Raw genomic sequence first — 13,665 nt, forward strand, 5'->3', positions numbered from 1 at the left:
GTATACCAAATAGACTTAATAGAATTTAAACTTTGGGCTGGACCTCCCAAACCTTGAGAAACTATGGACCAAGTCCCGGATTTTTAATTCCACAGATTTGTCATTTGTGTATCCGCCACTTAGTTGCTGTTGAGCTGTCCATAGCCTGTGTGGGTACTGTACTGGTCCCTACTAATACCAGCAATAATCGAAATTAATGGGCCTTCCTACGATCCATTATCAGCCCACTAGTTACTGTAGCGGACGGACTTTGTGTGAATTAACCGCCACGGAAGTTGGATTGAGGAATTCAGGAAAGAGCAAAAAAAAAATGGCGACTTGGATAACGTTACAGCCTCCAATTTCATGTTATTTACGGCTGATGCCATCATCAGCGCCGTCGCCGGCTTCATCCACGTCGCGTCGAAAACAACGTCGTCTCTTTAAGCCATTTCGATGCGTTCCACTTCAAGAACAAGAGCCTCAGCTCGATCAGTCGCAGCAGGTACCAAACAAAAATTTGGACATTAAAAATCGATGAAGTTGAAATCGGATCTGACAATTGATTGAGGATTTTTCGTGAAGGGAGACGACAATGCTGTGATTTTGTGTGAGGATTGTAACGGGAAAGGATGGTTGCTCTGCGATTTCTGTAAAGGACAGAAAACAAATGTGAAATCTGAGAATAATCGAATCTATCGACGATGTCCAACTTGTAAAGCTGTGAGTTTTCGTAAATTTCGATTAGGTTAAACTGTTGCTAAGTAATGTATCTGTGAAACTTTGGATTGGTTATCTAAATCTGGGAACTTGAATGATGTGATTATAGGTGGGATTTGTGTTGTGTAGAAAATGTAAAGTGTTCAAGTGTGTCACATTTCCTAACTCAGAAGACGGCGATGAACTTTTGTTCTAAGAGCTCCTTGTTCTAGCAACACTCTTCTTCTCCAACTAAGGACACCATTTGAGTTTTCAGGTTCCTTTCTTTTTCCAATTGTTATATATATATATTGTCTTTACTCATATGTAGCCATATGTATATGCACATTGTAACATTAATCAGACTAGTGAATAGTGATTGCATTGGCTTCTTTACTGATCTCTATGTTCATGTGTGAAGCTTTCCTGATTGTATATTGTTATATGTATTGTCTTTATTCATATGTGTAATAAGCACATTGTAACATTAATCAGACTAGTCATTGCATTGGCTTCTTTCTAACCTTTCCTGGTTGATTTTTGTCTGTAATGTGTCTCATTCTCATGTAGATATTTAAATCTATTTCATTGATTATTCTTAAAAAATGGGATTTCCTTGTCGTTTAACGTATAACCTCGACACCCATCTTTAGAGCAGAAAACTATTGAGTCAATGTCGTACACTCCCAACTGTTTTTATGATTCCAAGGCATATGGTTTGTTCTTGTTAATCTTCTGCTGGATCATGCTGTCTTTAAGTTTATAGAAACCTGCAATTCATTATTCTCGATATAAGGTTCAGGAGATAAGTGCACATGTATTAGGCGATTCGTTCTAGATGGTGTTAAATCTCAAGGTACAGATGTCATGTGGTGTTTTCCGTTTTATCAGATCTCTATGTTTTCTGTTTTGACTTTTGACTCTCATTAATCATTTTGGCAGAGAACTAACATGTAATGTGATTTTATGAACATCTTACTCTTCCTTTCTTGAATCCTGTTTGGTTTAGGGGATTGTAAAGTCAGTCCTTTTGATATTGCCGTACTCTTTTGAGATGAACGTATATGCATGTGATCACAATAATGTAGCTAGTTAGTTTATGTAAGAATTTTTCTGTGACTCTGCTATTAGCTTATTATATTACTAAGCATCCGTATTTTAGCTTTAGTTTTTGTAAGAGAAGCTTAGGATACCGTACTTTTGCCTTTGAATAGTTTAAAAACAACATTCCACTTGGTGATTAAAAGTACCATTCCGTAATTATTGTTATCCTTACATTATCATATTATTTTAAACCTCTGATTACTTTAACATAACTCTGCAACTTCCATTCACATGGTTGTTCCGGAAAGAACGCAAACTGCCCAAATAGAAACATGAACCATTCTTTCTATTCTTTTTTTGTTCTCTCTCTCTCTCTTCTTATTTCTTAATAGGCGTAGCATTTTGGCTTATTATGAGCTTGATTTCTGCTTAGAGTTAAACGACAAAGTGCAAATGTTTAATTCGTATGACTCATTATACCTCTAGTTGCATAAGGGTCTATCTGCTGAGGTTATAGATCAACTTCTATAGTATTCCAAACTAATAAAATCTTCGGTTACCATAAATTATCTTGCCTACGTGATATGTTTCTACTGACTTGTGCTGCAAATGCAGACGACTGGATTACAAAGGATCTATGAAAATTTGTGTAAAAGTTCAGATAGTGTTTTTGCTTGATTCACTTATTCAGTATTTGATTTTTTATTGTACCACGAGTCTACTGCATTTGTCATCAGGAATAGATGGTTAGATCAATGGGCTGGTGGGTTCTTGTGAGAAATTCCACCAGAGCAGAGAAATATCAAAGAGCCGTTTTAAGTTTTCATCAGTCAGAGGTAGTGCAACAAAAATTGAAATCAGTGCAGAGAAAGAATAAAGAGTCTCCAGGAACAGAGGTCCACATCACGGTTTCAATGATCTGTTTGTACATTCCACTATTTAGAAATCTCTCCCCTTACTCAGAATTAAGAAATTTTAAAGCACACAAATCCATATTCCTAGAGAAAAAGTGGGAATAAGCAGAATGGCTCAAATTAGCACAAGAGGAGGAAAAAGAAGATGCAGAAGCAAGCAATGAACAAAACTATCTGCACATTGGGCTGTTGTGAGGTTGGTGTGAAGGAGTCTTAGGACAGTCTGATGGATGCTGGTAACTCGTCTTATCATCTGCTGCTGCATTGAACTTACATTCCTGCTTAGCTGTTATTGGCGTCACCAGGTACCCTTCGTTCTTCTCCTCCATTATCTTCAATATGCTCTCAAAAACAGAAACTTCACAAGGAATCCTCAAGACACCGGCTTGTTGAAACCCGAACTCTTCTTCTGCCTCACGCAGAAGAACATAGAAAGCTTGATGGCTGAGGTACTCGGTTGGTATTGTGTACCTCTTCTTCTCTAACCCGACCGAAACAGCTAGATACCCTTTAGGCACAGCTGTTACATCTGTAAATGACAGTGTCCTCTTCAGAAACTTGATGCTCTTGCTTCCCCCGCCACTGCTATTGTTGTCTTCGTTGTTGTTGTTGGCTGCTTTTGATGCAATTGCTTGTTTTCGCCATTTCTTGAGAAGCTGTTGAAGCTTAACGATCTCTCTGATCTTGTTTGACTTCTTGGCTTCCATGGTGGAGATAGAAGACAAAAGACAAGAAGTTTGGTACTATGTTTTGTCTAGCGTCTGTCTCTTTCTATGTGTGTAGTGATTAGGACGTGGTGAATATTGAGAATCGGGGATATATAGAGGTGGTGACCACGGAATTCTGATTTAATTAGTTTTGTTTCTGCTTAAAATATTGTGCTAATCATATGCTTTGGTTTTTTTTAATGATTTAAACCAACTTGAATTTGTTGACAAGCAAAATTAAGCAGCTTGAACTTAGAAAATGATATTTAACATAACCTCAAATTTTGTCACCAAAATCAGACAGGCAAAGCTGGCTCAAGCATCGCTTAAATCCCTGTAAAACGCAACTATGTAATTAATATTGAGATATACTTGTTGCTTTCTGACTCTGATTTCATTCACTCGGCAGCATTCTCGTGCTCTCGGCTGCTGTTGCCAAATCTTATGGTATCTTTCTCAAAAAGCTCATAGTACCGTTGTGTCTCCATCAGACTTTCATTGATGTAAGTCTTATAGGTACTACTAAGATCCATAATATGTAAGGCCTCACTTGCTTCTTTCCCATCATACCATATGGCTCTTTCTCTTTTTCCACCTCCCGGTACTGAATAACAGCATGTTGCTTGCTACAAAATGTGTGATTAGTAGGAATGTCGGATCTTTCTCTCACGTCCAAAGAGGTAGCAAATTTGGTAATGAATGCAAAGTGTCTCTTTCAGTGGTTCACCATCCTTAAAATGATAAAGTCTCCATCTTTCTTTGGGTTTTCTATTATCTACGGGATTATTGAAGAGGAGTGTGATACCTTTGTATATGTTGGTTTCTTCAGCAAGTTTCCTCGATAGCTCAAAACATCGCACACCATGTTTTTCAATCATCAAACATGAATGAAGTAGCAGCTATCGAGATTCTCTCTCTCGTCCGGTACTTAGCCAACACCCTTCCTCCGAATCTCTGAATGTCAGATTGATGTCTCCTGGCACTTGGAGGATAATCTAAGCAGACATGGATGGGTCCTAATCGATCAAGATAGTATCTTCCATATAGGTCTCAAGAGTTTGAGAAGATGTCTTTCACCGTTTCATGCGGAAGTTGACTCCTTACTTTAAGCAATTGAATGCATGATCGTAATTAGTGATATATTTGGAGTTTTCGCTTCCGGTTACTCTGATATGATATCTTTCCTCGACAACTATAACGAATGACCAATATTTGTAATAGAGATAGTCTATTTTCGATCTCTCATTTGTTTCTTTCTTTTTTTAACATTACATTTTTTCATAGAATTCTAATACTCACAGATTGTTTAATGATTTTTTCTTACAAAAAGTATCATTCAGATAATTTAATAAAAATGGTATCGCAGTGCCTTTATTTACCTTTAGGAGTAAGTTTTCTTTCTTCCGATATCCTAAATTGTTCGACACGTGTCAATCACGAAACCACAACCAAAAAACCTTGTCGTCTTCTCCAATCATAAAAAAAAAAAAAAAACAGTGTCCCAATTTGATCAAACAAAACAAATTCATAAATTCGGAGAAGAGAACGAAAAATCTTCTTGTTGGCAAATCTCCGGCGAGATCATCTTTCTTATTTTGTTCCACGGAAGTTTCAGACATGGCGGCCGCGAAACTCGTGGCGTTGTTACTTCTTCTCGCCTTGGTTTTCAATTTCACCACTTGTATCTTTGCCGACGCTGGAATCGACGGCGGCGATGAACCGAAACTTAGATCCGACGGCGGTGATATCGAATTGGATCAGCTTAATGCTAAAATCCGTGCCCTAGGTTACACTCAGAACTTTACAGTTACTTCAATTTTACTTCTATGTCAATCGTGAAAATTTGCTATGGCTTGTGTGAATTTCTCAAATTAATTTTTGTTTTCTTCTTTTTTGGTTGGTGAAGAATCTCAGATTGATGATAAAACCAAGGAACTTAAAGGCAGAGAAGAGTTAGTAACAGAGAAGGAGAAACTTCTTCAAGAGAGACAAGACAAAGTTGCTTCTTTGGAGACTGAGGTTTCTTCACTAAGGGTATGCATGCATCTTTTAGTGTCTCACTGAAATTGCTTCCATGTTCAGATATAGATTGCCTTTATATATCAATCTTTGTTTCCAGAAAAAAGGTTCATCAGATTCTGTGGAACTGTTGAGTAAAGCTCAAGCACGAGCTACTGAATTAGAGAAGCAGGTGAGTTCATTATTTGAGAACCCATCTTTTATATGCACGTAAGTTTCTAAATTCTACATTATACTTGTGAATTCAGGTTGAGGTACTTAAGAAATTTCTGGAGCAGAAAAACAAGGAGAAAGAATTGATAGAAGCTCAGACTAGTGAAACCGAGAAGAAGCTAAACGAATTGAACTCGAGAGTGGAGAAAGTATGTTCATTATACATCTCTTGGTTCATTTTCTCTTGACACACATTATTATTCATTTCAAATCATTTAAATAGAAAGTAGAAAGTATGTTCATTATGCAAATTTTCACAATCTATTCCTGCAGCTTCACAAGACAAATGAAGAGCAGAAGAACAAAATACGAAAACTTGAGCGTGCTCTTAAAATTTCTGAGGTATGACGACGCTCTTGGATTAAGTTTAGTTCCCCCTTAACTTTCGGTTTCTGCAATCACTCTCGACTCTTATCAAAATAAAATTATAGGAAGAAATGTTGCGGACAAAGCATGAAGCCACCACAAAGGCTAAGGAACTGATGGAGGTTCATGGGGCGTGGCTTCCCCCTTGGTTTGCTGTACACTGGAGTAGTTTTCAGGTGAGATTAATAGATTTTATCTTTTACGACTTTCTTGCATCATAGATTTTCTCAATTAACTTGGACACTTCCTGGACTCAGACTGTTGCTGGGACACACTGGGACGCCCACGGCAAACCAGTTATGGAGAAAGTTACTCAAAAGGTATTGTTAAATCCAAATTGTATGTTGATTACATGACTCTGAGAGCAAACTTATGCCTAACTAAGTTTGATCATCTTTTAGGTGACGTTAGCAAAAAATCAAGCTGAAAAATGGGCTAAACCGCACATGGCTAATGTTAAAACTGTAAGTAACTTACAGGCAATGTGTGTTATTACTCAGGAGGCTCTTATGGTTATGCTTACGAAATTCTATTTCCAGAAATATATTCCAGCCATAAAAGAGACTGTTAAAACGCATGTTGAGCCACACGTTCAAACACTATCTACCAAAGCGAAAGAGGCTTACCATGCTTCCAAGAGTGCGGTTACACCACATATTGTCAAGTTTCAAGAACATGTAGATCCCTATTACCAGGTGAAGTATATTTTTTTCTATCTAGATATTAATCTTTCAGCTCCATCGATGATGACAATATGCGCTTAATTTGTTTTGTTTATGCTCTCCAGGAGGCTAAAAAGTTTAGCAAGCCGTACGTTGATCAAGTGGCCACAGCCACAAAACCACATGTTGATAAGGTGAGAGCTACCATGAAGCCTTACACAACGAAGACTGTCCACTATTACAAAGAGTTCCTGGAATCTGCCTCAACTTATCACCACCAGGTTAGAATCGGAGGCACTGTGTATAATTTATAGGCATTATAGTTATGAGTAGTGTCATTTCTAGAGGAATGTGTTGTCTTTTAATCTGATAACTCTGTATATATGTGAAGCTTCAAGCCAATGTCGAAAGTAAACTGAAGAGCCATGAGCTGTTGGAACCTTTTGCCACCAAAGAGTTCATTTGGTTTGCAGTATGTTCTCTCGTCTTGCACTCTAAGACAACATGCTTTTTTGTTGCTTCCTTTATCAGCTTAAAATTGATAAACTGTTCACTGTAGGCCTCTGCTTTGTTGGCCTTACCCATCTTCATAGTGTACAAATTCCTCTGTTCGCTCTTCTGGCAAGTTTCTTATAACGAATCATTATTTATAAGATTTAAATTAGTTTTCAGTATATTGCTCTGTAGTTCTTAAAGATGCTCCATCCTTGATTCCACCAAATGACCTTTCGTTTGTTTGTTGTATGTTTATTGCAGCACAAAGACGAAGAAGCCTATCCGACAGTCTCATCAACATACTCGCCGTAAGGCCAGAAGGGGTCATTCTGACAAATGAAGTCACATGCTTTGTGTTGTTATCACTTCCTCGTGCTATAAATATTAGAGGTACATCTCACTTTCTGCTTAAATACACGTTGCAGAACGGGTCACGAACAAAGAATTTGAGGTTACTGGATAGATAGATAGGCCAAGCCAGAACTTACTTTCCATAGAAATGAGTCTGTCTGATGTTGATATGTGATTAATATGCCAGTTTCCGAATCCTCAATGCATTGTCTTTTTGTCGGATGCAAAACGCTTTCATATTGTGTAGAAGCTATTAGCGACTAGTGACTGAGGTTAAAACTTTGGACTGATATGTGTCTAATGTTTCTTGATCTTTATCTACATTCTTGCAGGTAAAGACGGGTTTTGATGCGTTCTCTGTGAGCCTCACCTACAGTCTATATGTTTCCTTCGTTGCGTATGAAAGAAACAGCTTATGTTAGAGGTATCTTATGGGTTTTTTTTTAATCTCGCTGTGCAAAAGTGTTCTTCACTCTCTCTGTTTTTGAGATGCCTTTTGAATATAAAGTTTTCAGTCTTTTATACAGAGAAGATTGACATCTAGAGGAAATCTACTAAGGGCTTGGTTTGTGTATTTTGTGATTCATGTGGATAAATTTGGTACTTGTGCCATTACTCTTTAAAAGCAATCACTCTTTGTCTTTTATCTTTTTGAAAACTTTTTCTCAAAAATCGAAACCAAATTGGGAATTGTTACAGCTTTTATTTTATTTGTAACTAAAAATCATAGAGCCAGACCATAATTGGTTTGACTAGTCTTTGATTCTTAATATTTTCCTAGAACAGGTAAACAAATGCAATAGAAAGAACAACCAAAAACGTTTTACCAACAAGTAAATGGAAACAATATAAAAACCATAACTTAAACTGACAATTACCAATCAATAAGATGGCCAGTATCCATCCAAGTCCATGCACTGGCTCATCTCCACATTTCCAAACCCGTTTTCGCCATTGTACGAAGCACTAACCGCGGCAACATCCTCAAGAGACACAACAGGAGGCGGCTGGACCAGTGCACCGCCAAGGTTGAGGTTGAGCCCTGAGACAGGCATGTGGGTGTAGTTCATTAGCTGCTGATGAGAAGAGTCCATGGTGGTGCTTGTAGAGGCACGGAAGACTCTTGAGAGCTCAGCTAGGTGAACGGCGTTTGCCATGAGGGATTGGTTAATATTGAGGCTCGGGTGTGGTTGTAGATGCGGTGGGAGTTGAAGGAGGTCTGATGAGTAATTAGGATTATTGTTGTTGGTTGATAGTATTGAGGCTCTTGTGTGGTTGTTGTGGTGATGACTTGTGCTGCTGCTACTGGTGCTTATGTATTTCTTGGTTGCTTCTGTTTTCTTGAACACTCTACACACTACCCACTCGTCTTGCTGCATTTACATGTTACATCATGAAAAATGAAATGAGAATTGTTGAGTTTATGTATATTCTTCTTGTGAAACACTAATCCCACAAAAAAAAAAAAACATTCAAGACTCGTATTTAAATCATGACCATGACATAATGTATATTTGGTAGAAGAATAACAAAGGAAAATAGTGTACCTTGGAGGTTCTATATGAGGACTTGGAGTGAAGTCGATACTCATGCATGACCCAACAAGTCTTCTCCCCACGAGGAGCTCGTCCTCTGTAAAAGACCAAAGTCTTCTTCATCCCGACCAACTCCGAGGTTGTGCTATTGAATATCTCTTTGTCTTTTCCTGTGGTTTTCCAATATCCTGTATTCGTCGCCCTATTCGTCCTCACTCCCGTCGGGTACTTCCGGTCCCGGAGGCTAAAAAAGTACCATTCTTTTCCTCCCATTTTCGCCTTCTCTATCAACATTATAAATCAGAAACTTTGTGAATAACTTGGCGATTTAGCTGACTTTTTTTTTATCAAATATTTCCAAAATTTTAGCACGTAACTAACAATTATGTTTCTTCTTTTTTGCTTCTGTGAATGATGATAATAAATTGTTTTAGTGATGATTAATAGAGTAACTCCTTTATAAAGATAGTATTGTTGGTATATTAGATGAATAGTAGAAAAATAAAATAGCGAAAACGTTTTGAGTTGAATAATTATGAATGTTAAAAAACTATGTTTATCTAGATTAATGATTTGTTATGTTTTTTTTTTAATTATAATTTTAACATATGCATCATATATAGCAGAATCAATTTCTAAAACGTGAAGATTTGAAGAATGGTAAGAAAATAACGATATTGCATTTCTTTAAAGTGAAATTGCATTTTGTGTGGAGGGGAACGAAATGGACGGAGACACGAGGAGAAACCGACCCCAACACCTATACGGCTACACTCATGAACTAGATAGTTAAGCAAGTCCAGAATCAACTATGAGCAATTCGAAATACGGGTGACAAAAGATACGAATCAGGCCTTCAAGCTTGGTTTGCCTCTAGGATTTAAATGTAAATCACTTGTCTATTAATTGCTTTCAAAAAATCTTCAGCATTTTTGCATTTCGATGTAAAAGGTTTTTTTTTTTTCTTAATTTAAGATTTTATTCAGAAAAATAAAAATAAAAAGTAAAGTGAAAATGTAAATGTAAATAAGTGGCCTGTTGCGGATTATTGAATTTTTTGTTATCTTAAAAATGGTTTAGTTTGGTTTAAATATAAGAAACAAAGATATTGTTAGTTTATCGGATTATGGATAGAACTAATTAAAGACAAAATAAGTAGATAAGAAATTAACGTACGTACGGTAGTGAATGCATGACTTCCGTTCATGCAACTAATGTTTGTTAGGAAACTTCATTGTGTGACTTTCTATTTTAAAGATATATGCTTACTATTTTTTTAAATCACCGAGTTTTTTTTTTCTCACAGAAACTTAAACTATTACATAGACTTTTTTTTTCTTGGATTGATATATATATATATATATATATATATTCCAAAGATTAACATTTAGTATACATCTAGCCTCCGTTCGATAAGCTCATGTCTATAAGCTTATATTTAGTACAAGAAAAGAGTTTTGTAGATTGTGGATGTGATATCTAACCGGTGTACATTTTTTTTACACTAACTGACTTACGATTAGTACGTCGCCAAGAATGTACTCATGATATTATGGCATTTTCATTAGGCAAAAAATATAGATAGTGGGTGTTATGAACTTTTAAATGCTTCCCAAAATAGAAAGATCATTTAACATGAACACTATGTTTTCCGTTTAAATACACACACATTTATGTGTTATGTGTGTACAAGTAGTATATCCATATACACATCCATGCGCACACACACAAACACATATATATGGTTCATTTAAGTCATGTTACTCATGTGTGTATTAGTTGTATATGTGTAAAGATATCCAAAGCAATAAGCAATATGCATATATAAAGACACATATTCCTTTGGATATCTTTAAATCCAAATAATATAGGTCTTACCAAATTTTAAAGAAATCAAAGATATATATCAATATATATATATATTATATATACATGTATCGACATAGGAAAAAAAATATGTTTATTCATACATGTGATCTTTTAATTTGTGTGTGTCTACGAATAAGAGACTTAAGATAAATTAACGTACCAGGAAGCTCCCATGGCTCGGACTTGTTAAGATCAACGTCAGCGATTGCTTTCCCGGTGAAGTTTTGATCGGCAATCTTATTAACCAAGTAATATGAGATTAGCTCCTCATCCGTCGGATGAAATCTGAAACCCGGTGGCAAAGCTTCTTCTTCTTTCTTATGCTGCTGATGATCTCCTTGTTCCATTTTATATGATCTTTAGTTTACTCCAAATCCAAGAACCTTTTTATACCTGCTTAAAACACATAGTAACAAGTCTAAGTTTCACATAGATCCTAGCGTTCTACAACTGTTTATCCATAAGACAAAGGTATTAAAGGAGGAATTCGAAAGAAGAGAGAATAGTAAAAGATCGATATATATGTATGATATGTATAGGGTGAGAAATTGGGCTTACTTGTATAGATGAGGAAAAACCAGACAACTAAAACTTTTATGAGATTAGGGTTTTGATGGTATTTATATATCATGAGACAAGGATGACTTGCGACTATTCTTAGGAGGAAAAAGATGAAGGAAGACGACAAAGAGTAGGGTTTTTTTCTTCTTACTTTATCGTGAATGGGATTAAAAAACAATTACGCTAACACGGTTTTGATTAATTTATAAATACATACACATATTTATCAATTCTAAGTTTTGTTAGCATATTTAGAAAACCCAATTACCATCTAAGTTTGAAAGACATAGAATTTTCAATAAGACGCTGTAAGAATATAATTTACATTTCAGTGTTTATGTGATTGTTTATAAATAATTAAATAACATTACTATTGTATGGGGTAGAAATTATTATGTAGAAAAGGGAGGAAAATGTGGAAGAGAGTGTGTGCATGAAGCTCTCACCTAATAAGGGTCTTCAAGTACAAGGTACATGCAGCTAAACCTCACACGTCCAAATTTTATCCTTTGTTTATTTTGTGTAGTTGGTCAAGAAATTCTCCTTTTAGGACCCTTATTAATTCATCTTAGCTTATACATATATACAGATATACTTATACACACACCCACATGTGTATATTCCCTATATATATGAATGAACTATGTTGGTGTTAAGAACGGAAAAAAAAAAACCTTATGTTGGTGTTGGTGTCGGATCACGCACGAGCCGGTCCGTTTTGTTGCTAATTACGACTCCCAAAAAAAATCATATGTTTGGTTTAGGGGTCAATGGTCGATGGTCAAAGAATCAAATGGTTTATATGATTTAATTCAAATATAAAATGGTCATGAATAACACATCAAATAAAGAAAGAAGGAAGACTACCCATATATATGGACTATGGATGGATCCAAGTTTTCTCACTGTCTTTTCCACGTGAACAATTTTGTTCCAAATATTAGCTATTCTTCTATATAATTAAACACAATAAAATATTTACTGTTTTCCCAAAAATAAATTACCAAAAAAGGACACATAATAATTAATGACAATTTTATTTTTTGACTTTTTTTTATTTTGTCCATTTATGTTTTTATTTTATTCGAGTTGGTATATATTCACAAAAAAATTGATTATTCACAACTTGATCACGTATCTGTTGAGAATCAAATTAAAGACCTCCAAAGAAAAGAGATTTAATGGGAAAAAAAAACTCCCGATGTGACTGTAAACTCTTCTCCTCAACAAAACTTGTGACATTTTTGTTACCTCGACAAGAAAAAAGAAGAAGAAGAAGAGAAGTTATGCTCGCTGAGTGCAAGCGTTGAGTTTTCTTTTCAAGTAGATATATCAGTTTGTTGAAAGTAAGTGTTGAGTTTACGTTTAATTGGAAAGTGAATTTTAGCTTGCTAAAATTAAATGTTGCGTTATCTCTTCGCATATAAATAGATTGCAGTTCTGTGGATGTAATTTTGAGTTCTATCTTCACACAAAAATAATTTAGCTCGTTGAGGCTGTTTTGAGTTCAATCTTCTTAGAAAAGTACTAAGTATTGAGTCATCTCTTCCGCTCAAGACCGCAAAATGACCAATGTTAGTTCCATATATAATATATCTAAGATCAGATATGGATGAGTTTGCGTGTGTGTAATTTGAGTCTCCTTCAATTATCTTAAGGATTTCATGTGATCATTCAACAACCCGCTGATTAATTCGCTCCAACACAAATACATATTTGGAAATCAACCTAGCATTTTAGGTACCCTCACTTCAAGATCATTTTGTATAAACGTAATATATAATCATTCTTTACGGTCCAAATATTGCGGACACATTGTTGGTTTTCTTCCAAACTTTTTCCGACGTCTTGTCCTAATATATTGATTTTGCCCGACAAAAAAAAGGTGTATAGAGTAATTAATCAATGGAAACCTAACATTTAACTTTGAAGTTTTGAAATTCCGGTTTGACTGACTAGTGGTAGGATAGAAATAACTTGAAACAAAACAACAACATAACTTAGAAAGATTTAGATTCATATTCTCATAATTAGAAGAAAAAAACTAGCTTAGACTCCGACTATACATCGTCAAAAGTACATGGAATAATTGAACAATAGGGCTTACTAGATATTTAATATTAATAAAATAAAGAATTTGAATCAACAGTTATCGCAATTATCACTATAAGAAGTACCATTGTATAAACTATATTGTTGCTCAAATTTTCTTTGAAATACGATAACATTTTATTTTATTACCAAATGAAAC

General features: G+C 35.5%; 5 protein-coding genes across 7 annotated transcripts; 2 read left to right on the top strand and 3 right to left on the bottom strand.

Moving 5' to 3' along the window:
- Nucleotides 1-252: 252 nt before the first annotated feature.
- AT2G24395 (chaperone protein dnaJ-like protein) lies at nucleotides 253-1,079 on the top strand. Its single transcript, NM_179721.4, has 3 exons — nucleotides 253-484; nucleotides 565-702; nucleotides 809-1,079. The coding sequence occupies exons 1-3, from the start codon at nucleotides 311-313 to the stop codon at nucleotides 893-895; spliced, it is 399 nt and encodes a 132-aa protein (NP_850052.1). The 5' UTR covers nucleotides 253-310; the 3' UTR covers nucleotides 896-1,079.
- A 690-nt stretch (nucleotides 1,080-1,769) lies between these two features.
- Nucleotides 1,770-3,459, bottom strand: AT2G24400 (SAUR-like auxin-responsive protein family). Its single transcript, NM_128001.2, has one exon. The coding sequence runs from the start codon at nucleotides 3,341-3,343 to the stop codon at nucleotides 2,807-2,809; it is 537 nt and encodes a 178-aa protein (NP_180016.1). The 5' UTR covers nucleotides 3,344-3,459; the 3' UTR covers nucleotides 1,770-2,806.
- Nucleotides 3,460-3,972: 513 nt separating this feature from the next.
- AT2G24410 (SMAD/FHA domain protein) lies at nucleotides 3,973-4,221 on the bottom strand (the record flags this gene model as incomplete). Its single annotated transcript, NM_128002.1, has 1 exon — nucleotides 3,973-4,221. The coding sequence occupies one exon, from the start codon at nucleotides 4,219-4,221 to the stop codon at nucleotides 3,985-3,987; it is 237 nt and encodes a 78-aa protein (NP_180017.1). The 3' UTR covers nucleotides 3,973-3,984.
- A 540-nt stretch (nucleotides 4,222-4,761) lies between these two features.
- AT2G24420 (DNA repair ATPase-like protein) lies at nucleotides 4,762-8,219 on the top strand. 2 transcript variants are annotated; one of them, NM_179722.3, is made up of 15 exons: nucleotides 4,772-5,129; nucleotides 5,250-5,377; nucleotides 5,463-5,534; nucleotides 5,611-5,724; nucleotides 5,849-5,917; nucleotides 6,007-6,117; nucleotides 6,199-6,261; nucleotides 6,343-6,405; nucleotides 6,481-6,636; nucleotides 6,729-6,884; nucleotides 6,995-7,075; nucleotides 7,163-7,224; nucleotides 7,360-7,488; nucleotides 7,782-7,873; nucleotides 7,965-8,214. In NM_179722.3, exons 1-13 carry the CDS (start codon nucleotides 4,961-4,963, stop codon nucleotides 7,436-7,438), a joined length of 1,323 nt encoding a protein of 440 aa, NP_850053.1. In that variant the 5' UTR covers nucleotides 4,772-4,960; the 3' UTR covers nucleotides 7,439-7,488; nucleotides 7,782-7,873; nucleotides 7,965-8,214. The 2 variants fall into 2 exon arrangements, with proteins under 2 accessions (NP_565569.1, NP_850053.1); NM_128003.4 differs by having other exon boundaries at nucleotides 4,762-5,129; nucleotides 7,782-8,219.
- A 91-nt stretch (nucleotides 8,220-8,310) lies between these two features.
- Nucleotides 8,311-11,439, bottom strand: NAC038 (NAC domain containing protein 38; the record flags this gene model as incomplete). Of its 2 annotated transcripts, NM_128004.4 has the most annotated exons (4): nucleotides 11,412-11,439; nucleotides 11,014-11,246; nucleotides 8,997-9,268; nucleotides 8,311-8,822 (listed from the first exon to the last, which is right to left on the bottom strand). In NM_128004.4, the coding sequence occupies exons 2-4, from the start codon at nucleotides 11,198-11,200 to the stop codon at nucleotides 8,331-8,333; spliced, it is 951 nt and encodes a 316-aa protein (NP_180019.1). In that variant the 5' UTR covers nucleotides 11,201-11,246; nucleotides 11,412-11,439. The 2 variants fall into 2 exon arrangements, with proteins under 2 accessions (NP_180019.1, NP_850054.1); NM_179723.1 differs by lacking the exon at nucleotides 11,412-11,439 and having other exon boundaries at nucleotides 8,331-8,822; nucleotides 11,014-11,294.
- Between the last annotated feature and the right edge of the window lie 2,226 nt (nucleotides 11,440-13,665).

This window comes from Arabidopsis thaliana, chromosome 2, assembly GCF_000001735.4.
Source record: "Arabidopsis thaliana chromosome 2, partial sequence".
NCBI lineage: Eukaryota > Viridiplantae > Streptophyta > Magnoliopsida > Brassicales > Brassicaceae > Arabidopsis > Arabidopsis thaliana.